Source organism: Pelmatolapia mariae, linkage group LG2 (genome assembly GCF_036321145.2).
Source record: "Pelmatolapia mariae isolate MD_Pm_ZW linkage group LG2, Pm_UMD_F_2, whole genome shotgun sequence".
NCBI lineage: Eukaryota > Metazoa > Chordata > Actinopteri > Cichliformes > Cichlidae > Pelmatolapia > Pelmatolapia mariae.
Window position 1 is genome coordinate 20,154,860 of NC_086228.1, and position 26,986 is coordinate 20,181,845.

The following is a 26,986-nucleotide window of genomic DNA, read 5'->3' on the forward strand; positions in this document are numbered from 1 at the left end:
TGTGGCTGAAGTCTACAGAGACCTAATACTGCAGTATTTACGCATAACCTCTGTGCGCTGCTTGCCTTCTACTGCACTATGATTATACACATCATCTAAATACCGTGCAGATCCTTTTTTTCGTGTCCACGGGGACACAAAGTGCAAAGGAGGCAAGGACAGTGAATTTGAGAAAAGGCAGTGTAAGTTGTGAAGTAGCTACAAATACAGTACAGCTCCTCCTACACGTCTCTGAATAGAAGAGGGTCTGTGCAGCCAGACCTAATAGTGTGTGGATGAATGAAATTAGCTGACAACTCTTGCACAAGGGATGATGAATGAGCTTTCCAAAGGTCTCTACTAGTAATTCTTTTTTTCCTGGGCATAGTGAAGCTGGTGAAAGGCCGCGTGACACAGCAGCCTTTTTTAATTATACACTGCAAGCATGTTGCAGGAATTTTAAAACAACGTTGTTTTAAATTGAACAAACGCACATATGGGAAGAACTAGGGGATATACACAATAGTCTTCGTAGGATGCTAAAAGTGAAAAACCTTTCATTCCTGGTGACACGACTCACTTCACCTTTGCTGTCAGTGTTTTAAAGTAGCTCAAATGACTCAAAAAAAGTTTTAAATTAAATTAGCTTAAATGAGAAAAGATCTCCTCTTCTAGTAAACACGTTTTCCTTGTTAATTAAGTAAGACACAGGCTGCTTTTAGAGCTGCATTTTAAAACACTGTGATCATTTATATGAGATTGATGCAGAAACACATTATTACTCACCGTGATGCTAGCTGACAAGCTGTCTGTTGGAATCAGCTGTTAAAGTCACAGCATGTTGCATGACTGTTCAGCCAACAAGAAGGGAAGTAATGCTGATGAGTTGAACTTTGATGTGGTCACAGGCAGTATGGTTTGTTTCGAACGAAGGGAGAAGCTACGTGAATGTGAAGCAGCTGATGGGTTTGGGTTTTTTTTTCACATTCATTACTTTACTTTAAAAGATTCAAGAAATAGCTGGTTGTTGCATATCAGCAGCACAAAATGTATAGTTATTCATTTCAGAGTCAAATATTCACATGTCAGCTGTGTGCATTTGTTATTAGTACAGCAATTATACTTTAGGCCACTTTGGGTAAAACACTGCATGACACAAGGTTTTGTACTGTAGTTCTAGTGTGAATATCTCTGCAGGAACTGTAAATAGCAGTCTCCTTCTCTCTTACTGTGATATGGACAGCGTCAGCTTCTTCAGTACATTTCTGCCAACAAATTTTAGGGCATTCACTTGTAATCCACGACTGTATGATTAGGGTTTATTTTTGCATATGTGTAGTTTACTAAGACATGATTTTCCCCAAGTGTTGTTCTCTGACTTCAATCAGATCGTTATTTTTTAAATAGTATGTATCAGAGCATGTGTGTCATCTTGATATTGTTCTTTTTTCCTTACAGAAACGTCACAATGCTGACAGTGTTGTCAACAAAAAGGAATGTCAAGGTATTCAAAACTCTTTTTCTCTTGTAGACAACTTGACCCTATATTTAGTGTCGTATAAACGTATTTATGTTGCCAGGAAGCAAGTATGTCTTAATGAGACCCAATAAGACTTACCACATCTCTCTCCTTACTCATCACAGTACTGAGGAATGGTGCCTGGGAGATCGTGCACTGGGAGAAGGTATGTTTCCACAGTGTGCCATTATTAGTCACAATCCTCCAGTGTTATTTCAAATTCTTCATTCTGTTTTTAGCTGTGACTCGAACAACATTCTGTTGGTGGATGTGAAGTTACGGAAAACATGGCATTCATTGCATTTGCAGAGGGATACTGAAATTAGCACAGTGTGCTGGATTTTTAAAAACAAAAACATATATGTTAATAATCTCTGTATGCATGATGATGTTCGTGCAAAGTTTTGTTTTAGATTGGTCCACCCGTTAAGGAGGAGGTGAATACAGACATATATAGATAGATAGATCATTATTGTAAGACTCTAACCAGTCAAATTTCATTCAACTGGAGCATCGAGCCGGTCATCCGTCCAGCAACTTTTCACAAGCTATTATGCTGTTGTCATTTACAGAAAGCTCACCCCCCCAAAACTATCCTGCCTAAACTAATTAATCCAGCATTTCCATGTGGGCGGTCATTAGAAGGCAATGCTGGAGGACAGTGAGAATCTTCCATCCTTCATAATGAAACTTTTCTATTAATGTGGCTGGGGCCGTTCGGCAGACGGTGTGGAGAAAACACACCAGGCATTTGGACAGTCTAATAAATGGTGATGCTGCTTCCTCCATTAAAAGCTCCAATCAGCATGTAGCGGTGCAACATTAGCCAAATCTCTCCTTGCTGCTGTCTGTGATATGAGACGGGTATCGCGAATTGATTTGTTACGTAATGCATTTGTTTATTTGTTGTTGAGAACTGAAATAACAACAGGATATGAATGGTCTGTGTAAACATGTTGCTGTCCCAAATCGCAGATTCATAAGTGAACAACATTAGAAAAGAAATGTATTAACATTAATTTGACACATCCACAGATGGATGAGTGGGTAAGTGCAACTGTTATTATTGCAGAGAAGACTGAACTACATCTCATACAGATATGCTATACAAACAGTAACAGCTGGAATAATGTGATACATATACAGTGGTGTGAAAAAGCGTTTGCTCCCTTCCTGATTTCCTTTTTTTTTTGTGTATGTTTGTCACACTTAAATGTTTCAGATCCTGAAACAAATTTAAATATTAGACAAAGATAATCCAAGTAAACACAAAATGCAGTTCCTAAATGAAGGTTTTTATTATTAAGGGGGAAAAAATTCCAAATAATATGCAAAAATGCAAAACACTAGGAAATCAGGAAGGGGGCAAACACGTTTTCACACCACTGTAGTTTGTGTTATGGGATGGGTTTTTGGATGTATGCAGTGTCACTGTATCTAATACAATATGTGATTCATGCAATAAATTATCAGAGCAGGGAGGAAATCTCAGTGCTACCCATTGGTATGTAACTGTCCCTTTGCTTTACCCACATGAAAGATTCTCTAAAAAGCTATGTTTTGAATAATTAATGCTTTTAGCATCTTCATCATGCATATTGTAAAAGCTGCTTCTGTGCCAAATTTCGTTTTTGGCCCCCAATCTCCTTTAACTAGCAACTCTTTCAGGGCAACTTGAATGAGGTCAAAATGATCAACTTGTCTTTGCTGTTTATTTGCCAACAATTAAAGTCATAATTTATAATGATGTGGATCTTCATGGGTTTTAGGTTTATTTTTGTATGTTACTCATTTTATGTAATATTGTTTCTTCAAATGTCCTAAAAAATGTAACCGTAAAAGATATTAAATGCAAGTGATTTTTTTGATTGCTGGATGGAATCTTAGTTAACTGATAAAAGTCTGTAAGTGTGTTTCACTGTAACGTAACCTTGTTACCCTGACACCTGAATACAAGGCCAGCCTTCAAATTAAAGTAGTGTGATTAGCTAGCTAGACAGGTCCACACTGCAAGTTTATGATCACTCTACAAAATGTAAAGGAAATGGATCCATGTGCTGTCTTCTTCACAAAACTTCCCATTCTGCTTTTTCAAATGCAGCATTTCCTGATAACTATGAAAACACAGCTTCCTTCTCAGATCAGTTCTTAGTTATTGAATAGTTGTGAAGCTGTAAGCATATATTAATTTTTTTATTGCTAAGAATTTCTGAGTCTAGATAGCTTCCAGCCCTTATTTCCCTAAAGGGTCACCAAACTGTGGCAAATCAAACATGCAAGCATGATCTGCATTTCATGCAAGCCCGGGGCTGGAACTAGGAATACACTAGCTTGTGACCTCCTGAGGCCGGGTTTGTGTCTCCTCCTGGTCTCAAACTGGAGCTCTTTCACATTTAACACAAACGTGCTGACCACTACACCATGAAGCCACTAAGGATCTGGCTTAGACACACACAATCTGTTTTTTGCATCACGGAGTCACTTGCTGTAAAGTGTGCAGGTCTCAGTAGTATTTGAAATTTAAAATTGCTTTTTTTTTTTTTTTTCCATTGAATGTTTTTGGTGCACCTGTTTGGCTCTAATGGAATGAGGACTCCAGCTGTTTCTTCACTGTGTTTTATTTCAGGGCTTTAATGTGCTTACAGTCTACTCTTTCAAGCTGTGAAGTTTTTGCACCTAATGTTGAGCTCATGTTTTCTTTTACGCTGTTTTATTGGCAACCCACAGCATAATCAGTTTATTTTCACAGGTTGAAGTGGGCGATATTATTAAAGTAAATGGCAGTGATTTCGTTCCTGCGGATGCTGTCATTTTATCATCCAGGTATACGAGCCCACCCTGCTGCCAGACTGTGGGGAACTTCTCTCTCTTTCCCCTTTTCTTCTTCTTGCTCTATCTCAGCTCTCCCTAAGGAAGTGATGGTTAGATAATTTACTGAATCCACATTGTCATAATGCTTTTGAAGGTATGTAAAAGATGCTAAATATGATAGAATGCTCTGCAGTCTGGCAGGATAACCATCATTTCCTTAGGTGGGGTAATGGTAATGTGAGTTTTGATTAGATTTGATCAATCATGAGGCTACCTACCTCCTTCACCTTTTCAAAAACCATTTGGACCTGCTGTGAATAGAACTTTTGAGCCTAGAGTGGTTTTCTACCCTCTTAAAATCTTTTGAATATTGTTCCGTAGTTCTTCTTAAAAAGTCAGATAAGGAAGATTCATTTGTGTTAAAACATGTCCTTTGGTGGGACAGCATTCAAGCGCTGCCGGCTGTTTTGCTGTTTCTAAATGGTTTGCCGAAAAGGGGAACAGAACCATACCTCTGATCATACAGGACTGATCATTGTGCTCTTCTCATCTACCAAAAACTGAAACAGTTGTCTCTCTCCCCTTATGTGTTTGCTGTTTGTCTCTTTATTTATTTTTTTCCTTTCCATTTCTACTTTTCGATCCTCATCCTCTCTTATCCTCCCCTCCCCTCCTATGTGAACAACTGCCACACTTTCTCTCTCTCGCCCCCTGCTGGTGCGTGGTTGGTAATATCAGGTGGCTGTTGGGGAAGTAGTCAGAGCGGCAAATGGGGATCACCTCCCGGCTGACCTCGTCATTCTGTCATCCAGGTCAGGAAACAAGCAACATTGAGAGCAAAACAGCAGTGGGAGAGATAGGGGCTGTGTGTGTACCGACCGGAATGAGGCATCCTCCTGATACAGTGAGATAGATTTTATTTTCCAAACTCGTGGAAGGAAGAGGCCTGTGATCATGCTGGCAACAACCAGATATTTAAGCGCCTCAGTCAAAGAGCACCACGCTTTGAAGTTTAGCAGCCATGGCATTGGCAGTTATTGTGTTGCAATTTATTTTACAGTTATGTGACACGTTTAAATGTTTGGCTGAAACTTCTAACAGTGCTCAGAGTGAATGAAGGCATCTAGACATAACAATAAAGGATCATGTTTTCCTTTTTGTAGATTCTTTCTTTGGGTCTTGAATATGTTATCCTTGCATGGCTTGTATGGCACCCTGAATGCAGCAGTTTGTTTTAATGTTGCAGGTTGCATGCAGTCACATTCCAAGATGAAATCATCTCGGATTCATAGTTTTGTCAACTTTGCATGTTCCATACCGAAGTGGTAGTTTGCACAGAGTGTTACTGTAGAATTCACTTCCTGACCATTGCAATAGACTTTTGCTCATTTCCATGAAACAAAACTTATTTGATGGCTAAAACAGCAGACCAATTGCTAATTTTGTAAAGCGTCACTGTCTTAAGTATAAATACATTGATAGTTTAAGACAATAGCTAACTGGCGACCCAGCTCACCTTAACAACTGGCATGCTCCAACGCTGTCCCCATGCCCAGAGTCTGTCAGAGTCTGTATGCCTGCTTTGTTTGTTGTGTTGGGTATGCTTGCTCGCTCAGATCACCCCACTCTGATGTGTTTTCTCTCTCTTTTTACTCTCTGTCCCTTTGCAATGTACTTTCACTTTTCTTGAAAGACAGTTAAGCTTAGTGGCAGCACCAAACAAAGATGTTATGTCTCTCCTAAGGGTGTTACTGTACAATTAAATGGCTAACGTCACTAAAACATTGATATAGTTCCCGAGTTGCCTCTATAGCATCTTTGTTTGCAGTGCTTTAATCTTCTGCTGTTATCCTGTGATAGCCATTTTCTATGTCATACTTAGTAACTATTAGACAATAAACTAAGTGGAAATAATCAGTACTTTTTTTGCCTATTGATTTTCAGTTTAATATATAGTTATAATCATATAAAACAAGAACAGGTTAAATATAGTGTAATATATGGTTGAATTTAGATTTTTACTCTTATATTCTCGTACCACAAATGTCTAAATCCTCTCCCCCCACAACAGTGAACCACAGGGTATGTGCTACATTGAAACATCTAACCTGGATGGAGAAACAAACCTCAAAATCAGACAGGTGACTATCTCCTTATTAGTCTTTCTTAAGTTCTCATTGTATGCAGTGTGTTTTAATGCTGCTGTAACTACACCAACAGGGACTCCAAGTGACTGCAGACATAAAAGAAATTGACAGCCTGATGCGTCTGTCTGGGCGGATGGAGTGCGAAAGCCCAAACCGACATCTGTATGAGTTTGTTGGGAACATCCGCTTGGATGGACACAGGTGGGCTCAGATGCAGAGCTCTGCGACTGGCTCGCTGCTCCTCTTACTAACTTAATAGTCCATTAGCTAGGAACAGAGCCAGAATAAGTGTGTTATGAGGTTTTAGGGCATCTTTTATCTTTCTGCTGAATAAATGAAAGACGTTGTTGCAGTGATATTTAATTATGAATCTGTTTCCATTGTACAGAAAATGCATTGCATGCTAGATGGATGCTTTTAGGATATCTAGGATAGCATATCTTCATTCTGGGAGTCTGTTTCAATAAAGCTCTTTTTGGGAGATCAAGGGAGTGTTCCTATTGATGGGAGCTGTTTTAAAACAAAGATAACCCATGTCATTTTTAAATAATGATTTCATTCTTTGTCTTATGTTAAAATGTGTTTGATGATCTGAAACATGTAAATGTGACAAATATGCAGAAAAAAAACAAGAAAGTAGCAAATGCTTTTGCACAGCACTGCAAATTTCAGTTATTGATTACACTTATTGTTTGCATGGTCTGAAAGGGTAATATGAATTCAGTAGTTGTATGTAAAAGCAACAATTATTGATTCAGGGTGAGATAGGGTGAGATATTTAAACAGCAAAATGTCAGCCGTGCTTCTCAATACAGCACAGTACCACTGGGTCCAGACCAGATCTTACTGAGAGGAGCCCAGCTGAGGAACACACAATGGATCCACGGCGTGGTAGTCTACACAGGACATGACACAAAGCTCATGCAGGTGAAGCACATTTGTGGATTATTTGTCTAGAAATAGTAAAACAATCACTGTGGTAAACCAGCAAAATGAATAAAATATATTTGCAGATTTTTCTTTTTGTTGTGAGAAGAAGTGACGTATTTATACATGTTACAGAGCCAAAACTGTTAAACTAACTGATTAATTAATATATACTGTACAAACTGTATGCCAGACTGCTTCTACTGGTGGTTCTCAAGTGTTAGTACTCAGGTATCGCATGCTCATAAGTGGTTTGTCATTATGGCTTAGATAATGTTTTTTGGGGTTTTTTTTTCATATTGTCATCAACAACAAAGAAAACACTATTGTTTGTTCTACTTCTTCATTTTTTTACCACATCTCTTTTTTCACGTTTTACCCAGAATTCCACGCGGCCTCCTCTGAAGCTGTCCAACGTGGAGCGTATCACCAACTTTCAGATCCTTGTGCTGTTTGGATGCCTGCTGGCCATCTCTCTGGTCTGCTCCATTGGCCAAACCATTTGGAAGGGCCAGTATGGCAACGATGCTTGGTACATGGATCTCAACTGTAAGAGTCCCGACAGCCTGCGCTGCACATCTAATTCCACGTATTTTGTCTCACTTGTTCATATCAGCTTATTTCTTTGTCGTTTTAAGTTCCTAATTGCTGGTATGTGTCGTGCCGTTTTTGTGTTGCCTCAGTTTAAAACTGTGTTTCGCTTTACAAGTGAAATATGTGGCAATGTGGGAATAAGAGAATTCCCTGTTAATGAGAAAAGACAGTCGTGACGTGCATAAATGTGTCGTGAATGAGTGTGATTGGGAAAAAAAATGGTTGAATATCACTGCGCTGCTGTACTTTTTTGTTCCTTTCTAATGTTCTGTTTGATTTTGTTGTTTTCTTTGTTGTCGTTTTTTTAACAGCTCCAGGTAACAACCATTTAAAAGCCTTGGCCATCCGTGAATGACCCTCCCTTACTAATCCCTTACTGAAGCTCTGCCTTTGCTAAGCAAATGAAGCCCCCTACCCTCGCCCCCTATATGGTTGCCCTACTTTGTACGGGCCCATGCCATGGACAAGCACATACCAGGGATCCAACGATAGGTTTTCCCCTCCAGCTCTCTTATACCTTCGTCTAGTTTTTTTTTTCCTTTTTCTTTTTTTCAGTGCCTGATTAAAAACAGTGTCTCACTTTTCCTTCATTTTTCGTGTCACGTTAAACGCTTTGCAGCTCCCAAGCTTCAGACTATCATTTATTCCCATCTCATTTTTCACGAGAAATAAAGAGCAGCATTTACTTTGTCTGCGAAGGAGATGAGGTTGTGTTCGGGAAGCTTTTCATGGCAGGAGGCTTATACGTGTTTATTGCCTGAACACAACATGTGGTGCAGCCCAAGGGGCAAGAACTGACATTTTCTAAATGCTTCTGCAGCGATCTTTTCTTGTGTGGATTTTTCAAAGAATAGATAGAGTGGGGAGGGATAGAAGTGAAAAGCTGCTTAGTTTTTACTTCTGTTCTCAAACCATAATAGAAGATGGCTCAATTTTAATGTTGACATTACAGACGTTATTGCAGTTCAGAATTTGTGCTGCTCAGTTCCTTAAAGCGACAGCTGCTGCGATGAAGCTCTGAACCTGGTCTGCAAAGTGATTATCGTGACCCTCTGGCCATTACTCTGTACCCTGATAGGCCTGTGTAGGAGAGGTTGTGCCCTGGTCAGTTCAAGCTTACATTATGACTTACACTGACCCTTTGATGAGGTGTTCCATTGGTTTATATTGGTTTTCTAAGGGTTTTGTCCTCAGTGGCATTAAAACCCACACTTAAAAGATTCCATATCAAAGTGTCGAGGGGAGTGTAAATTATAAGGCAAGCATCCATCTTGAGACTGATTTGATTTCCATAAGGAGTTGTTGAGGCTCTGTCCAGTGCATATTATCCAACCTGTGGCAAAAGAGAGAGGTGGTGAAACTGCCACATCGTAAACATGCAATTTCACCACGCTGCCTTGTTGTCTTAAATTATTGTAACTTCAACCACTCAACAGCATTATAAAAGTAAATGCAAAGAGGAACATATGAGTCAGCGTTATCCCAACACACATCACAAACAGAAACCTGTGATTGTGCATGTTGTTTAAAAAATGATTTTGTTGTTGTAATCGTGACAAACTAATACAAGTTTTCAGATCCAGAATGTACTGATTTTTTACATTCTTACATTCTTTCTGGAGGTAGTCATGCTGACTGTTTCTTCCAAATGTTGCAATGTTAACTGACACTTTGTCACTTCTGCTTGCAGCATGATGAGGGGGAAATGTGGTTTTCTCGCTCTTGCATAGACATGCCATTTAAAACAACGAAAAACTTAATTAGAATAATGCAACCAAACAATTTACAGTGAACTTTGTGCCAATTTCTTCACTTCACCTGGTTAGAACATATTACTTTCACATACAAGTGACATCAGATTGGTTTGTGACCTATGCATGTCCTGTTTGCTAAGGTTTTAATGATGCTCTGCTGGGCCGATCCAGTGTCACTCTGTTGTTTGATAGCAGCATTTCTGCGTGACATAATAAGACGACTACTGAAGTGAAATGAGGTGATCGTCATTAACACCCAAACTATTTTGCTGGCATAATCCACCCACTCTTTTCCACTCCTTCTTGGTTGAGAATGTGCTATGGACTGAATCTCCCTCCTTTGTCTTGAGAGCATCTGTTTGTCTCCCCCCCCCCCCACTTCTGAAAACATTTTCCCACCTACATGTGTTGTTGTAGCAATAGCTTCCATTCTGCCACTGCCACTCTTTGTGCCATTCAGTTTTTTTGTTTTGTTTTGGAATCGTTCTTTCATGGGGAAGGGCTCACCCCTCTCAACCGCAATGCTAAGATCAAGGCTTGGGTTTAGGAAGGTAACATTTGCACCTCCTGCAAGCTGAGGAAAGGTAAATCACATCCCTCCTGTTTTCATATTTGGTGTCAATGGGATTACATGTTGATCATTGCCAATTGTTCGGGGCTCTCGGGGGAACCGGCATCATTTTGCATAGTGCTTTGTGGAATCATTGCCTGGATCATGCTGGATGCCAAGGCTGCTGCTGCGACACTAATGACATTTGAGATATTTCAGTCCCTGTTCGCTACTTTCAATCTTTGGGACATTAAATTGGATTGCTAATCGGTTGAGTTGTAAGAGGATGAGGTTGGGTGGAAGAAATAGTTAATTCCAGCTAATGGACGATATTAACCCAAAACATTCTCCAGATTGGGATAATGTTGATCATTGGCTGGAAGTAGCTTTGGGCATATTGATTTAACTAACAGATAATTATGAACCAACACTGATGAGTCTTCTGTGTATTACTTCTTTTTTTTTTGTCTAAAACTCTTCCCCTTGTAGATGGTGGGGCAGCTAACTTTGGCCTTAACTTCCTCACCTTCATTATCCTGTTCAACAACCTCATCCCCATCAGTCTTCTGGTCACGCTGGAGGTCATCAAGTTCATTCAAGCCTTTTTTATCAACTGGGTGAGTTCAAGTCGAGATAGATGTGCTGTTTTTCAGACAGTGTTTCTGCATAGGCAGTTATCTGCAATTAAACTTTCACTACTTAAACTTGGATCAGATTGCTGCGTCTTTTGTAAAAGGGAATATGGGAGCGATGAACGATGACAAATCATGAGGAGTTTTCTTCACAGCATTGTAAACTCTTAGCAGTTTTGATGTAGTTTTGTGACTCTCATCAGCATTGTTTCTGGAAAAACTACAAGAAGCATCAAATAAAAGATGGGTTAACATAGCAGCCGGCGAGTAAGTGCCAGACTTTTCCTTTATAGCTGGTAGAAACCAAAAAGAGCTAAAAGAGAATGAATGTTGGACTGAAGTCTGTCAGGTCAGCACATGACTCCAGATGAATGTTAATGTTGCTGTGCATTGATTTGTTAAGAAGCCAACTGTTGAAAAGTCTTTTCCTCTATGTCTGTTATATAAGCTGATGTTACTGTATGCAAAGGCTGTTTCAGCTTGACAAGAAGCTGAGGTGATAACATGGGGTCATCAAAATAATTTTATATTTACATCTGCACATAGCACTGCAAAGGGAAAACACATCTAAAAGTTGATGTTAAGCATTTGGTTTAGCATCATGAGTATCTGTAGTAAGTAGGTCAACTTCACTGAATATCTTGACTGAGGCATCCATGTTTCCTTTATTTTGGAAAAGTTATTTTGAGCACCTTTTAATTTTAAATGAAACCCTAGCGAGTAAATTTTAGTAACATTTAGGACAGTTCTCTGTTGGTTTCCCTTTCCATGTATCCCATTGGTTCAGTATTTTCTCCGGGGAAAATTGACTGTCAGGATTGAAGTAAAGCACCAGTTTTTGGGAGACTCTGTTCATACTTTCTAAATTAATATAAAGATTGTTAACCAAACATGTTGTTTTTTCAGTAACGTTACATTTTAAGTTCTTCCATGATTGTTTTTAGGACACTGATATGCTATATGAGCCCACAAACACACCTGCCATGGCCCGCACCTCCAATCTGAATGAAGAATTAGGCCAGGTATATATATATTTATATATTTTATATTGTGCTAACACTTATTTGAAAGAGATTTCTTTTAAAGTGTTCTGTGTTTCTCTTTCCTTTCAGGTGAAATACATTTTCTCAGACAAGACAGGAACTCTCACCTGCAACGTGATGCAGTTCAAGAAGTGCACTATTGCCGGTGTGGCTTATGGGTATGTTGAGCTTTCCTCCCTGTTTTTCCATTTTCCCTGCCTTCGTCCTCATATCCTCTGCCCTTCATTAAGTGCCGAGTGTGCATCATAGTGCATCTGGCGTTTCATTCTCCCTCCCTACCTTCTCATTAGCAGGTACATCAGTGCTCCTCTCGACATAAACTAAAAATAAAAAGTGGGCAGGCATTTGCAAGCAAAGGCACTTTACACTCTCCGCTGCGGGTTTTTGTTCGTTGTTTGTCATGTTGGAGATGTTTGTGAAGACTGGATACGCCTCTTTGTACTTTCCGAGTGTGGTGCGAGTTCGATGGTGTTTTGATATAACTTGGTAACTCACAGTATCGTATTATAAACACAGGGTTTTAACCAAAATTAACTTATTTTTCCTCAACTCCTGTAGCTTACAAATTCTTTTAGCTAGAGTTCAACATTAAACATTAAATCACTCCTAAATGCCTTTTTTCCCTCCTGCTCATTTCATTTTCATGCATAGATAATGACCCTCAGTGGATCCAAAACAAGTGGGAGAGCAGAGTGTTCACAGAATCAAAGAAGGTGCAGACGTGACAGTACATGTTTAATCCCATTAGGATTCAATTAAAAGCGTGATTGATGAAGTGCAAGCTGAAGGACAAAAGAGTATTTTATTTGGAGTTCTCTGTACTTTCATTAGGCTGTGATTGTGAGTCCAGTGGGAGCACTGACAGTTTGTCACTGTCGATCCCTGGGTCAGCAGCGTAAAGCCCATTTAAGTGTTGTACGTGCTGGTGATGCGAAACCTCCAAAATCCTTGCTGATATTTATGTCGTAACCATTGCTGGTGTGGATTAAAGGTTTGTATGATGTTCTTGGTATGTAATGTTGGTGTTACACAATATCTTTTTTTTGTTTCATGGTTATATTGGTGGTTAAACTTGCTGGTCATCAGAGACAAGCACTCACTCCTCTTTTAAAAGGCTAGAGATGTTTTCTTTGATTCTCTGAAAGACAGACTCCCTGTTACGCAACTGATAAATATGGATGAGAGTTTCATAGCAGGAGGGAAGACAACCAGTTCTAATAAGTCGAGAATTTTCAAGATGCCATCGTTTGGACATTGCTTCCTCATCTTTTTTTCTTATGCGTTACCAAAATTAGACAGCTCAGAAACGGTTGACTCTAAAAGCTCACTGTTCTGGATTCATTGTCCAACATACTATAACAATGTCAGCTGTACTACTACGTTCTGGCGCTGTCCATCCAAGCCAATTCATTTAATTTACAAAGTCAAAAGAATAACTTTTTATCTCACATTTATTTTTCTTTTTAAAGAAGATTATTGTGTCAGCAAGTTTGTGCTGGGAGGTTTTGATTTGTTCTTTTAAATGTGTCCATAAGACTTCAGTCATTGTTACCAGTCACCATTTTAGAGGCCAGATCAAATACGTTGGTATGTGCTGTAGTAAAAAAACTTATTTAATGAAGGACTTTAGTCATACAGAGCAGTAATACTGAGAAATATTTAATAATATAAACACCCATCTTAACATTACGGACCAATAGTAAAAGAGCGTGGCATACTTGAGTCTGTTTTGGATATTGTTATATAATATGAATAACTGGAACTTCTTTCCTTCCTATTATAGATGCTTTCAACTGTCTGTTAATCATGAAATATGGATAAAGTAGTTCAGAGGCAGCTCTTGCTTAATTAAACTTTAAATTCTCAAATTAACATACTTGCATCCTTTTTTAACCTTTATTTTAATTTCAGAAGAACAGCTTTTAAATATCAAGCAGTAAGTAATAACATATTGTGCAAAAAGGGATAATATGAGTAAAGCAAAGATAAAATGAGGCATGTTTTTGTTCAAATGAATGAACAAGCATGTGTATAGATCTTAGTTTGTAGCGTGACTTGTAATTTAGTGCCAGAACACGCACACAAAGCCCCCCCGACGCTGCCGCCCGCATGTGTTCCTCTACACAAATTAAGTGCTGCTGTAATTAATAAAGACATCCCCAAGGGTGTAGACATTAATTAATTCCACTGGATTGGAGTCCCAATCTGAGGGAGGCTCCCAGAATCCTCCTGGGTTTTTATTTAAGGCTAGAGTGAAAGCACAATTATGTAAAGATGTGCTCAAATTACAAAACTATTTTTTATTTGATTTAAAAGTGGCTTAACGAAGAGAATTCTAGAAGCATATACTAGAGGATATGTAGTTGTAAGTCTTATACAAACTTATTGTTAATTCAAATAGTCACAATGTTTCATTATTGTAGGTAAAAGAGTGAAGCCTCGCTGTATGAGTTTGAATCTAATGGAATAATGCTGGAATGCTCTTTGGCCACATTCAGTTTTTAATGTTATAATACTACGTTCATTGGTGACCTTGAAAATATGCACCGAATTGTGATAGCCTGCTGACAGCTGCTACAATTATAAAATGATTTCTATTAATTTCTATTTTTACTACTTTGTCTTTCTTGGATTGTTTTCTCCTTTGATTTTGTTGACTTTTTTCTTTAGACATTTGAGTAAAATGTCTCCACTGTAACACATTTTAATGATCTTATTTTGTAGTTGTTCAGTTTTTATGTGCACTCAGTTTTTTTGTTATCAACCTTACAACATCTACTGGGTGAATCCAGCACCTTATTTAGTTAAAATCAAGCCAACCAATTTAAATGAGCTACCAATTCTGCCCAGAAGACCAAAATTGTGCCAGACGTTTTTTGGTGGCTACGAAAAAGATTCAGGTGGAGATGCAACTTCGTTAAGTAACATTTAACCAAATACTAATGGGGGTGTATGTATACTTTTGACCCTGTGCAGATTGGAGAAAATCCAAAACAAACATGTGCACCCAGTTCTTGGTTTTACAGTAATTCCACCCTCGACAAATAACAGTACAAAGAAATCTAAAAACCCCAAATTACCATGAAATTCACTTCTGACCACAACTGCATATAAAATGAAAATAATAGGGGAAGAGCGGTCCTTCAAATCATGCACAATTTGAATAGATATACAAAAACATGGTACTGAAAGCTGTCTCCTTTTTGTTTATTTTTGCTTCTTAATAATCACAGCTAAAATAACACCTGTAATGTACGGAAATAACAATTTTCATTTTCCACATTTACTAAGGTAAATGATGACTGGTGAAAAAAAGCACAGTTGGGCTTCTTTATTTTCTTTAATTAATTGTTACAACAATATCAAAGAAAGATGGACTTTGTAAAATGACTTGTTCTTATATAGTGCTTACCCTTCTTGAGCGGTCAGAGTGCTTTACACAACATGCCTCACTGACCCATTCACATAAGCACTTTTCTCTCAATGCATCAGAGTGCATCTTGGGGTTCAGTGTCTTGCCCATGGATACTTAGGTGTGCAGACTGGAGACCGAAACATTCAGGGATCAACACATCAACCTTCTAATTAGCAGATGGCTTGCACTACAGCAATGTAGATGTAATGTAAAGATATATCATTATGTTACCCGTGAACATTGCTGGGATAGGTGTTTCCCTGTTTCCAGTCCTAAATTGCTAAAATATCTGACTGCTGGTTGTATGTAGTTCCTGGTAAAAAAGTGTCAAGTATGAATATTTTGCACAACTGTAAAAAAAATTCTGGAAACAAATAAGTGATTAGAGGACATGCTTTAATCAACGCTATCATCCTAACCACAGAACCTTAGCTAACCTGCCATACTCCAACTCCTCCTACACGATCCCATTTTAACAAAAATCCTGGCGCCTGCACTTACCAACAAGATGTTCACATAATGCTTTGTCAACAAGATGCTTTTTGTTCTCACTTTCGCTCCAACAGTCACGTCCCTGAGGCTGAGGAGGGTAGTTTTGCAGAGGACGACTGGTAAGACGATGGGTGTGAAATGGTGGTTGTTTTTATTCGCTCCCTGCTTTTGTGATGTATTAGTGCTGCCTTGCCTTGTGGAAATGGTGACTTTGAACACAATACCTCAGTGTGTGTTTGTTTTGTTGTTTTCTCTGTCCGTTCAGTAATTATGGGACGTGCTTTATGTGACTGTGGCTCCCGAATCAAAATATGTATCTGCTGTCGTAAATGTACAGCTTCAAACATAGTAGCAGTAGTAGTATTTATAATGAACTGTATGAGTATTTCAGAATTGTGGCTTTCTCACAGGGAAGTTTAGAAAAGCTGGTTTGATAGACAAAGCCTTCCAGCGTTTACCGTATGTTGTGTGGAGGCTGAAGCTGTGCACCATATTCTCCTTTTCCCCAGTTGACATCAAACTTTTCAGCTGGAAGCTACACACCCACTTATTCTCTCTCTTTCTCACACATCCAGTAAACACACACGCACACACACACAGCTCTGCTTCTGAGATCCATCTGCTCTAGAGTTGAGATCTGCAGTAACAGCATGGGCGTGTCTCATCCATTTTGCATGGAGGATTGGAGCCTGTTTGTTAATAGCTATTATGCCAAAATATTGAGTCTTGCTACTTTACATCATGTTGCAGCTTCAGTGAAAGCATGTCTCATTATATTGTTATTTTTTCCCTCACTAAAGAGATAGACTCTTTATTATTATTTGGAGCTAGATTAGAGAAACAAGGATTTCGACACCTCTGATGCACCTCAAGCTTTATTATTTCCTCCTTCTGACGGTAACGGGTCAGCTCGATGTGCCGCAGGTTTGATCTGGAACTGGTCCCTGGTTATTGACTGCTTATAGCCAGCACCCTTGTTCCCATAGTGACAGGATCTCTGTGTGCTGGCAGATAATCAATAGCTGACTGTCCTGCTCACCCGGCCTTGTACCTCGCAAATTTCATCAAGACAATCGACATTGCGAGATATACTATAGAGAAAGGTTGTGGCTTTCTTACCTATATAGGGTTAAAAATAATAATAATGGCACAAAAAAATAATGCATAAAATAATGCATTTGGGCTTCATGTGAATGTGTGTGTTTTATGTCATTTACAGATATAAAGGGGCGCTGAATAGCTCCTGTACATTCATTTGTAATTGGTTGTGTATTTGCAGTATATGAGTTCAAACTTAAACCTTTTTAGCTGAAATGGCTTCCGTCCTCTGTTTATATTCATGGAGGTTTTTAAAAATGCAGACTTTGTTTTCCTATTTCTCCATGACAGATTTTAATAAAGACTGCAAGTGTGATAAATTTCCCTGCTTCCAGTGCATCTATGTAGGGGTAACACAATATCGACTCCTGCCCGGCTGTTTAATTGCATTGCTGTCTTTTCCCTATATTTCCTACCCTCCAAAACTCTATTTTCTGTGCAGTGGATGGAGTATTACTAGCTGGCTGGCTGGCTGCTTGGCTATTTGGGATCTGAACAACATATCCTGTGGGATTAAAAAGAATTATGGTTGCTAATGGCATTCTCAGTAACATTTCTATCAAACCCCAGTGCCATGGCTAAAGCTGCTGTCTCCACGATCTATAGGTCTATTTATCACAGAATCATAAATTGATCCCTGCTGGAGAGCCAGCGAGTGGCTGGTGGCTACATAATCACTGCCCTAAGCCACTGTTACAGGGATAAAAATACATCCTTTCCTTTCATTTATCAGAAATGATTTTTTGAAGTTTTGCTTGACTTGTTGATTATTTTCTATCTTGCCAGAAATAAAAAAAAAGTACTTCTGGCTTGAGACTAATTGGGTTTCCAGTAATTCATTAGAGCTTGATTAGTGTTTGAGTAATGCAGTCTTTTTTAGCTGCCAGAAATTCAGCCTGTCTGCTATCACTGTAAGCAGTTCCTCATGTGCTGTTTAATTTCTAAATTAAATTAAAATAAAAGGGGAACAGCATTTCTTATTTATGCAAATGACGAAAGAGGATCAGATTTATAAACAGAATAATGAATAAATGTATGCGTGTGGATTCCTTGGGAAATGATATTTCAGGGCACTGCTTTGTCAAAGGACAAAGCAGATCTGTGTCTGCCAGCATGGACAAAATCCCAAATAGTGCCACTGTACATCCTATTTCTGAAGCCCGGGAGACCAGCATTTGCATTCTGGCTGCACTGTGTTTAATACTTTATTCAGCAAATGTCAGTACTGTTGGCACAAAGCGCTGGCTGTGAGATCTGTTGTGTGCTGCCAGTATAAGTGTAAATTCGTTTTTCTAGAGCTGAAAAGATCAGTTGGTTGAAAAAAAATTATAATTTCACTTATTGGCCAAATTATTAGGTATACCTCTAAACTCTTATGCCTTAAGCTTCAGACTGCTCTAAACACTCAGATTGAGGGGTTCTTTGTTCATCTTACCTCTGTGTGATGTCCTATGGATATTACATCATGTCCCACAGCTTTAGCTCTGAGCGCAAAACTTCCACAACCTTCTGTTTGCAAGGGGCAGCCAATAAGAAGACTTTAAGAAGTAAAATTGGCTCAAAGGGTGTACTTAATGGAGAGGAACTCCAAGCCACAATCATGCAAAGCTACTTTAGCAGAGTCCAAGAATAAAATATGTGGTGGTGGAAAGGATGTGATGCTGTAGGTCCACTTTGTGCATGTATTGTCCAGACACACTTCACTCGATTTACTGGACTTAGATTTTGAAGGTGGCTCTTAAAGTTGCCAGTGAATGTATTTTGATGGGTGTAATTTTTATTTTTAAATATCTATCATAGTGAGTATTTTGTGATATATTACAGATAAAAGAAAGCACTTGAAAATGTCCCAGGACCCTATAGGACATTTAATAGATTTAATATATATACTTTTTACTCAATTAAAACTAGACTAAATGACGATACAGTAATTAGTTTTAGTCCCGTTTTTAGGTTTTTGCAACAACACTGTTAGTGCTCGATGTAACGTTCAGGAACACTATGAAAGGCTGCACAGTGGTTGGCAGCTCAGAGCATTTCTTTTAAATGTTAATGAAAACCGTGGATTGTATGCAGTCTTACTAAGGCTCTAGCACATACACTGTTCAATCTGTCTCCTTTTTATCTTGTTAAGTTTTGACAGTATATCTTTTGATCACTATGCAGAATCATTGTTTTGTTTTTTGTGTTTTTTTGTTGGTTTTTTTTGCTAGTCGTGTCTACTCTGAGGACAGCATGCTGTACTTTAGTGCTGTACAGTGATGCTATCAAGGATGCCAGCCTGTTCTGTTGTTTTGACTTCAGTGTCTTATTTTTCCAGGCACAGCACACACTCATCAGACGAGGCAGGATTTAATGATCCGAGCTTACTGGAAAACCTCCAGAATAATCACGTAAGTAATGTCAAGGTTCCCTGCCACCCGCCTGCAGTCGCTGCTGACGTTTAGGACAAAATTAAGACGGATTTTGGATCTAATTGTGTGTGCTTGCATAATATCGTCTTTTGCCTTTTAAGTAGACTCTTTTTAGCTTTATTTTGTGCCTTTTAAAATGGTGAACCATGCGTGGTGACGCATGCCTCATGTTATTATCCCACGAGACAAATTTGGCAACTGATGGATTTAATTGTTTTTAATATCAGTTTGACTAAAATCATGCTGAGGGGTGTATTACTGTTTCTTTGCATCAAGGTTAGCCAATTCTGACAATAGCAGTGAGGTGCACTACTATCTTGCCATCCTTTGCAGGATTTTAAGGGGAGCTCTAATGACCACCTGTAGTCATGCAGTGGGTGAAAACTGTGATTGATTGGCTGTTTGAGTCACTGAGCTGCAGAGTGGTGTGGAGGAGGCAAAATGTCACATCCAATTAGGTGCAGTAGTACCGCCCAGGGAAAGTAGTAATCCCACTGTGATGTTTGCTTTGTTATGACAGCAGAATCTCTCCACACATTGAGTTTGTCTAAGATCTGCTTCAGTCTCATATTGATAGCCTCTCGCCAGTTTGTAATTATGGTACATAACTAACTGCTGTTTGGAAACCAGGGTTTGCATGCATTTTGGTAACGATTTAGCCTGAATAATCTGGACTGTAATAAATAATAGATGTATGTTTTTTCTTTTTCCCCAATCATTTTTTTCAAGGTAACTTCTAGCATATAAGAAGACTGTCCTTTGAACTGATACATTGTAGGCATGCTCAAAATTATGAAGATTTTTGGTAGAAGCAAATCATCAACATTAAAGTTGATATATATGCTCATGGCTATTTTATTAGGTATGCGTGTTCAGCTCCTCATTAACACAAATGTTTAATATCTAATATCAGCCAATCACATGGCAAATTTGCTTTTAGGCATGTAGACTCAAGACAACCTGCTGAAGTCCAAACTGAGCATCAGAATGGGGAAGAAAGGCGATTTAAGAGACTATTCCAATATAGACCAAAATCTTAGGGAAATGTTTCCAGTTCCTAGCTCTGAATGCAAAAGGGCTCCAACCCTTTACCTGACAGAATGGTCAGTGAGTGTATAGTTATTCAAAATAAGTGCTTGGAGGTTTTTTTGCGACTCTTGCTAGGTGGCAGCACATGCTTGCTTCTAGAAGGACTTCAACAATACTAACCCCACGTAACCCTGAGTAATAGTGAGCTGAATTACCAAAGCGATATCAAGGTTTTTAAACATTACCTCAAACTTTCAAGACGTTAGTTTAATTAATGCACAATCAGTGCTTTGCTTTCACTTATATATCGCTGCTGGAGCTGCTGAATGAAGCGATGCATTTGACGTAACAGTCGATATTCTCCTGGTACAAGCGCTTCTTCTTATGGCCTTCAGAGTGCTTCTTGCATAAACATTACTAAGGATAGGGGAATTAAGAGTGTTGACAGAAATAAGCATCCCCTCTAGTGCTTTTCATCTTCCCTGAACATGTTCCACACCCACAGAGTTTCAATGGCTTCTTCATTTTCTCCTCCCCCTTAAACTTTTTCCCACACGGGCTGTGTCTGAAGTGATGAGTGTCTATCACTGCTACTGTGACACAGGTTACCCAGAAGTTATTTGGGGTGATAGCTGGCAGCACAGTATTTCCTGTCACATCTAATTGTGTCATCAGAACAAAGTTCAGATGGTCTGTACTGTCTGCCTAGTTTACCACCACCCTTGATGTCTTGCTGTCAGATTTGTGCTTTTCTTCTGAGAGGAGAGGAGTCGGTGTCATAAACTTTACCCTATCAAAAAAGTCTGTCTGCTAGCATCTTTAAAGCAGGCCGGAAGGGAAGTGTAAATGCAACATGTTGGGGTTTTACAAGTGATTATTGGCTGGACTAGTTCTTGGTGTGGCACAGTAACCTCCCAATGACAATCCCATTATTGTCATTGGGTTTCCATGACAGCAGTCTTAATGAAAAGATCCCATCCCTTAAAGAGCAATTAACAAAGACCTGCTTTTAGCCTTAAACGTACATCAGATATTAACCCTCATCCCATTAAGGGTGTGAGAGCTGTCCAAAATACCTGCACTTTAAAAGAAAACGTCCTCACTCTTGGGGTTTAAAACTCAATTACACACATGTGTACGCACTCACACACACATACTGTCCTGTCTTTCGGAGGATACCCGTCAACCCAGGCCAGATTATCATGCTGCTCTTAGCCACCTGGACTGTAATAGACTCTATTTTCATTTGGAAGAGGCGCTTTTAATTTACCACCCCTCCCCCCTTCATTCATGTGATCCTTTGTTCCTCTCATCACAACAGAAAGAACAAATTTAATAATACTCTGCGTGAGGATGCAGCCTTTTGTTTGAGATGGGAATGAAAACATGCACTTTTGAGCCATCACTACCTAGCTATCTTACACCAGTATTTCAGTATTATTTAAACCTACATCTGATATTAACCCTCAGATTTCCCATTAAGGAGGTGAGAGATGGCCAAAATATCTGCACTTTAAAAGAAAGCATGTCCTCACTCTTGGGCTTTTATGTTCTTTGTTTTATGTTCTGTGTTACTACAGGTTCGTGAGACCTATATTCATAATTCATTGGCTGGTATTAAACTCATTGTTAACAAACGTTTGCCACCAGGCTGCTGTGTGTACTGTTGCTGTATTATTCAGGTCTGCTGCAGCCCTGCAGGCTGCTTATATTACTGTCTTGGCTGTAGTCGGTCACTGCAAGCCGGTGGTCCTCCAGCCTCAGCAGATGCCTGTCTAGGTCTGTCCCGTGGCAAGTTAGTCATACTGTTCCCTTCATTAATGTACAATGCCTCAGTGTATAGGTTAGGCCTTCTTTCATTAAATGAAGCACATTTCTACTGGATGAGGAGGCATGAGTCTGTCAGCAGCTGGCAGTTTCTGTGGGATCCTCTTGGCTCGTTATCCACAGTCATTAGACTCTCCACGCTTGACTACTGAGTACTGAAGCCACATGTATTTCAGAGTTTGACAAAGCTTAGACTGGCTTTGAAACAAATGGAGTCATAAATCTTTAGGCGCTACACGATGTGAAGGAAATTCATCAAGTGTCAGGACGGCAATTAATAATGGTACCTTTTGAGGATTAGAGTTCTTCTGTATAAGTTGCAGTCTTTGTGTTTAGATATAATTCTGCCAGTAGTTAAGTGTAGATTTGTGATTATAGTTTGCAAAAAGGAATGTACCTGAACGGCAGTTCAAAAGAACTGATAGTAAAGTTGTTTTTTTGTGCTCTATTGTGCTCATGATGCAGCAAACTTATTTGGTCTGGTTTTATAAAACTTTAAATAAATGCTCCAGCAGACAGTTCACTCGAGTCTGCAGTGCATACTAGTATTAAAAGAAGCTGTCTGTAAATCTGACGGCTCCCTCACATTTGTAACGGCTGCTGTAGCAGGTTGTGTATGTCGGCTGCAGGTTGATTATGCTCTGTCAGTGTGCACTCTCTGTCCTTGCTGTCTCTTCCTACAATACCGTAGTTGTTTTGCTTCTGTTACATGTTTTATGAAAGAACATTAAAAGTCAAAGTGCCCTTTCATCTTCCTGTAGCCTACAGCTGCTGTTATCCTGGAGTTCATGACCATGATGGCCATCTGTCACACTGCAGTCCCTGAACGCACGGATGGAAAAATCATCTACCAAGCTGCATCTCCAGGTATATCCCACTTTTAAGTGGAATACACAATGTTATTACAGTGTGTGTCTGTTCGCACACAGTAATTTAAGATCATCAAAATTTACCAGACTTCTTCTTGATTCTGACGTTGTTTGTGACGTAGCATGTAGTCAGATTTTCATTTTCAACATTTACCCGGATGTAGTCGTTAATCATCAAACCGTAAAACCATTAAAAAAATGAAACTATAGATTCTGCAGTATGAATCTATTGTGATAATCATTACAACTGAAGACATGAACAAAGGATTTCACTAAGACAGTACAAATCTATAAATAATTCTTTAATACCAAAATCTATTGTTCACTGATATATAATGGAACAGCATGCCTGGGCCCCCTGCTTCTGCTTATTTGAAGATCCGATGGCACAGTGTAAGCTTAGCTGTCGTCTTAACACATGCATCCTAACAGCAGCTAAAAATAGAAAAGAACTAGCTCTCGCAACACATGTTGCTGTGATTTAACGGTGTCAAAGACAAGTGTAAGAGTTGCAAAAACTTCTCCTTTCCTTCCTTCGATTTTGCCCAGTGACAAGTTTCTGTGTAATTCTACACCTCTGCTGTACAAGTAGGTTCAAAACATGTCTGAAAGAGCAGATTTTAAATGGCTAGTTGTGCAGCTGTGTCTGGATCTGGTTCCAGGTGCTCTGCATAAATGGTCTTGTGTGTCCTTGATATTTCTCTTTGTTGTAGTATTTAATTTTCCATCTAGCGACCTTTGTGTCACAGCAAATGGAACACACCACTACAGCCTCTGGGCTCCAGTATTTCATAAAGATATTTATGTAATCATCAGAGCACACACGAGCCAGGAATCGTATTATAAAATGAAATCAGCTGTTTACGAAATGCATTCTTTAAAGGCTCACTGCGATCCCTCAGTCTATCACATTCACGGGTGAACTTAACAGACCGAGACAGCTGTCAATCAGGAAATTAAACACATAACATATTTCTAAACATCAAAGTTGCCACCATGACAAACATTAGATGAGGTGAAATCCACCACAGAGACTTAATAGGAGGTTTTAGCGCTAATGCATAGAGATTGCCTGTAACAGCAGTAGTTATGTTTCCTGAAAATAATGCAGATTTCTGAAGAGCCCAGCAGGTTTAAAGGAAAAAGCATTTGACATCAGTTTATAATGCACAAACATACGGCTGCAGTTAGTCAGATAGGTTGACATATCCTGATCGTTTTAAATATGTTTATTAGAGAACTGATGAATACTTTGATTCGAAAATAAGCTTTGCGTCTTCATTTTGCTAATGACTTTTTGGGGGGCTTGGATTGCTTCAAACAGTCGTGTTCATGTGAAGCTTTGAGGTTGGTTTTTAGAGTGGTTGCAAAGAGCTGCTGGTTAAGTGAACTATAAAAAAACAGTAGAGAGCTCTTTCTTGCCCTGCAGCATCCCCATGCGCACTGTAGGGCAGCTGGATCATGGGTTTCAGTCACTGTACTTATTGCAGAATTGTGTCTAGATGAACCAGGTTCATGCAGCAACTGTGAAACATGGCTGTTGTGGTAAATACCAGGCTCAAATTTAATGTTACCTTGGATATTTGTAAAGGTGTTTTTATCTGTAACATTTTTCTTTGCTCCCCAGATGAAGGCGCTTTAGTGAGAGCAGCACGAAACCTTGGCTTCGTGTTTTCTGGTAGAACCCCAGACAGCGTCATTGTGGAAATTGTAAGTTGGACAAAACAAGTTAAAGAAAGGCATACAGCCTATTATACAGATCTGCTTAATCTATAATACTGGCATCATCGTGCTCTGGTCGACATCTAAATAAGTCACATCTGTAGGCTAGTTCATTTCCAAAAAACATTAAACTATCCCCTTGTCTATTTCACAGTACTTCATGAAATTTGTCAGATGTTTTGAAACAGAACTAAAACAAATACGCTGCACTAAAAGTGGTTTTCCACTTGGATCACAGTGATGGAAAAACACAACATTTGCCGTGATTATATCCTGAGTTGATGCAGTGTGTCCTCTCCAACGCTCGGGTCACTCATCCTGTTGTTCTCCTAATTGGCTAACCTGATGATTGCACTCAAAGAGCCTGAGGCTGAAAGGCCAAAGCCATTTCCTCTCTTTTTTTTCGCCCCTTTTTGGTCAGAACATCTCGTCTCCTAGACGTTTGTCCAATTTCTTAATCTTTATTAGACCTTCTAAAGCTCTAAGCATCTACTTTAATCACTCTGTCTTGTACCTAGCAGTGTCCACAATTAAGAAAGTTAATTGAATTTTAGCTTGTTATTCTCCTTGCATCGGCTCAGTGCAAGCAACTGATAAACACATTTAAGTGCAATTAAAGCTGATTGGAGGAGGATGGTAGGCTTGGCTGTGCTACTTAAGATAACTTGTCTCAGAAGACTGAGGTTGAAGTGTCTCCTTCTGAATTATGTTAGCTCTCATGTCTCTTTCAATTCAGGTTGAAACAGAGGAAAAATATGAACTGCTTCATGTGCTGGAGTTCACAAGGTACAGTTATTATATGTTTTTATTATGCATATACACCATCAGCATGCCATATTTAACAGTCTTTTACTATAGAATTTTCTGTTTGAGCATCAGTAGCATCACCAATAATTAACTAATTAATCCTAGTTAACCATGTGACCACAGTGGGGCTATCTTGTTACCCACCTCTTTGTTTTCAGTAATCATTTGCTAGCTCAAACCATGCATTACTTTAGCATTGTTGTAACACACTGTGCTGTTATTTCTCTCCTTATTCCACCTTCTTCTTCCCTCTCACTCTCTCTTGGCTTTTTTTATCACTTAGCGCAAGGAAGAGGATGTCAGTCATCATGCGCACCCCATCTGGGAAGATCCGCCTCTACTGCAAAGGAGCTGTGAGTGTCTGTCTCTCTCCATAGCAACGCGTGACAGGTCATCACCATCATCGCCGAAACGCTCTTCTCTCCTTATTGCCTCTCGCTCATGTCAGGAAATCTTTTCATTGGGTGACAGGATGAAGCAAGATCACCACATTTCACACATCTCTGCCAAATAACAAATAAACGTTATGGCCAGACTACATTTAATCCTCAGTAAGATTTAATCGGATCTACAATTTCCTGGATTGCAACAATTTTGTGCTGTGAATATAATACAGAAGTGAGAGCAGAATTACAAATTGCACAGTATAACACAACATCAATATTTTATTTTTAAATGTTACAGGTATCACCAATACATGGTTATTGCAACACCCCTAATCTGTGGAGAAGGGACGAGATACCGGAAGCGTTCTGGTGTCTGTTTGTAGTCAGCGTTCTATTGGCTATTTGGGTTTGAGTAGGTTTTGGTCACAAGAACATAAACAGTCTGTGTGGCCGGAAAAACTGGATTGTACTAAACCACCAGATGAAAGCATTTGTTTTCATTCGATGATGATTCATCTTTTAATGAGCTTTTTTTTCCCATTTATTTATAAACAATAACCAGTGGATGGAACTGGTTATTCTTAGTCCAGATATATGGCTGCACCAAAAGTCTTGAGTTCCCAGATCAGGCTTCTCCAAGTATATATTTCTTTTTTAATACAAATAGCTAGAATTATCTGAGTAGGAACATGAAGTGCTTCTACATGGGCCGAATACAGTCTTAGACCCACATTTGCAAAGTAGCACAAGTCCAGGTGGTTCTTTTCTTTCCTCTCTGGGTGTCAGTAACCAGTGAGTGTTTGTTTCCCTTCAGGACACAGTGATCTATGACCGCCTGGCAGACAGCTCTAGGTACAAAGAGATCACATTGAAGCACCTGGAGCAGTTTGCCACTGAAGGTGAGTGGACTAACATCGCCCCCTGTCTGCCAAAAATAAAGTATCTTTTCAGGATCCTGTACATCCCTTTAC

At 39.2% G+C, this 26,986-nt stretch overlaps 1 protein-coding gene across 8 annotated transcripts in view; it reads left to right on the plus strand.

Moving 5' to 3' along the window:
* Nucleotides 1-26,986, plus strand: part of atp8a1 (ATPase phospholipid transporting 8A1) — a 121,508-nt gene that overhangs the window by 46,155 nt on the left and 48,367 nt on the right. For 4 of the 8 annotated variants that reach the window (XR_010095591.1, XR_010095649.1, XM_063494446.1 and 1 more), the window contains exons 5-21: nt 1,438-1,483; nt 1,624-1,664; nt 5,048-5,121; nt 6,381-6,450; nt 6,530-6,657; nt 7,272-7,383; nt 7,767-7,932; nt 10,771-10,898; nt 11,858-11,935; nt 12,026-12,114; nt 15,938-15,982; nt 19,282-19,354; nt 22,993-23,098; nt 24,728-24,810; nt 25,559-25,608; nt 25,913-25,982; nt 26,830-26,914. Coding sequence is in view for 4 of the 8 variants with exons in the window: in XM_063494446.1 (XP_063350516.1) it covers nt 1,438-1,483; nt 1,624-1,664; nt 5,048-5,121; nt 6,381-6,450; nt 6,530-6,657; nt 7,272-7,383; nt 7,767-7,932; nt 10,771-10,898; nt 11,858-11,935; nt 12,026-12,114; nt 15,938-15,982; nt 19,282-19,354; nt 22,993-23,098; nt 24,728-24,810; nt 25,559-25,608; nt 25,913-25,982; nt 26,830-26,914 (1,444 nt within the window). In the remaining 4 variants the exon portion in view is untranslated. Of the gene's footprint in view, nt 1-1,437; nt 1,484-1,623; nt 1,665-4,247; nt 4,322-5,047; nt 5,122-6,380; nt 6,451-6,529; nt 6,658-7,271; nt 7,384-7,766; nt 7,933-10,770; nt 10,899-11,857; nt 11,936-12,025; nt 12,115-15,937; nt 15,983-19,281; nt 19,355-22,992; nt 23,099-24,727; nt 24,811-25,558; nt 25,609-25,912; nt 25,983-26,829; nt 26,915-26,986 lie in introns of all 8 variants that reach the window. The other 4 variants (XR_010095597.1, XM_063494447.1, XR_010095623.1 and 1 more) reach the window with 3 other exon arrangements.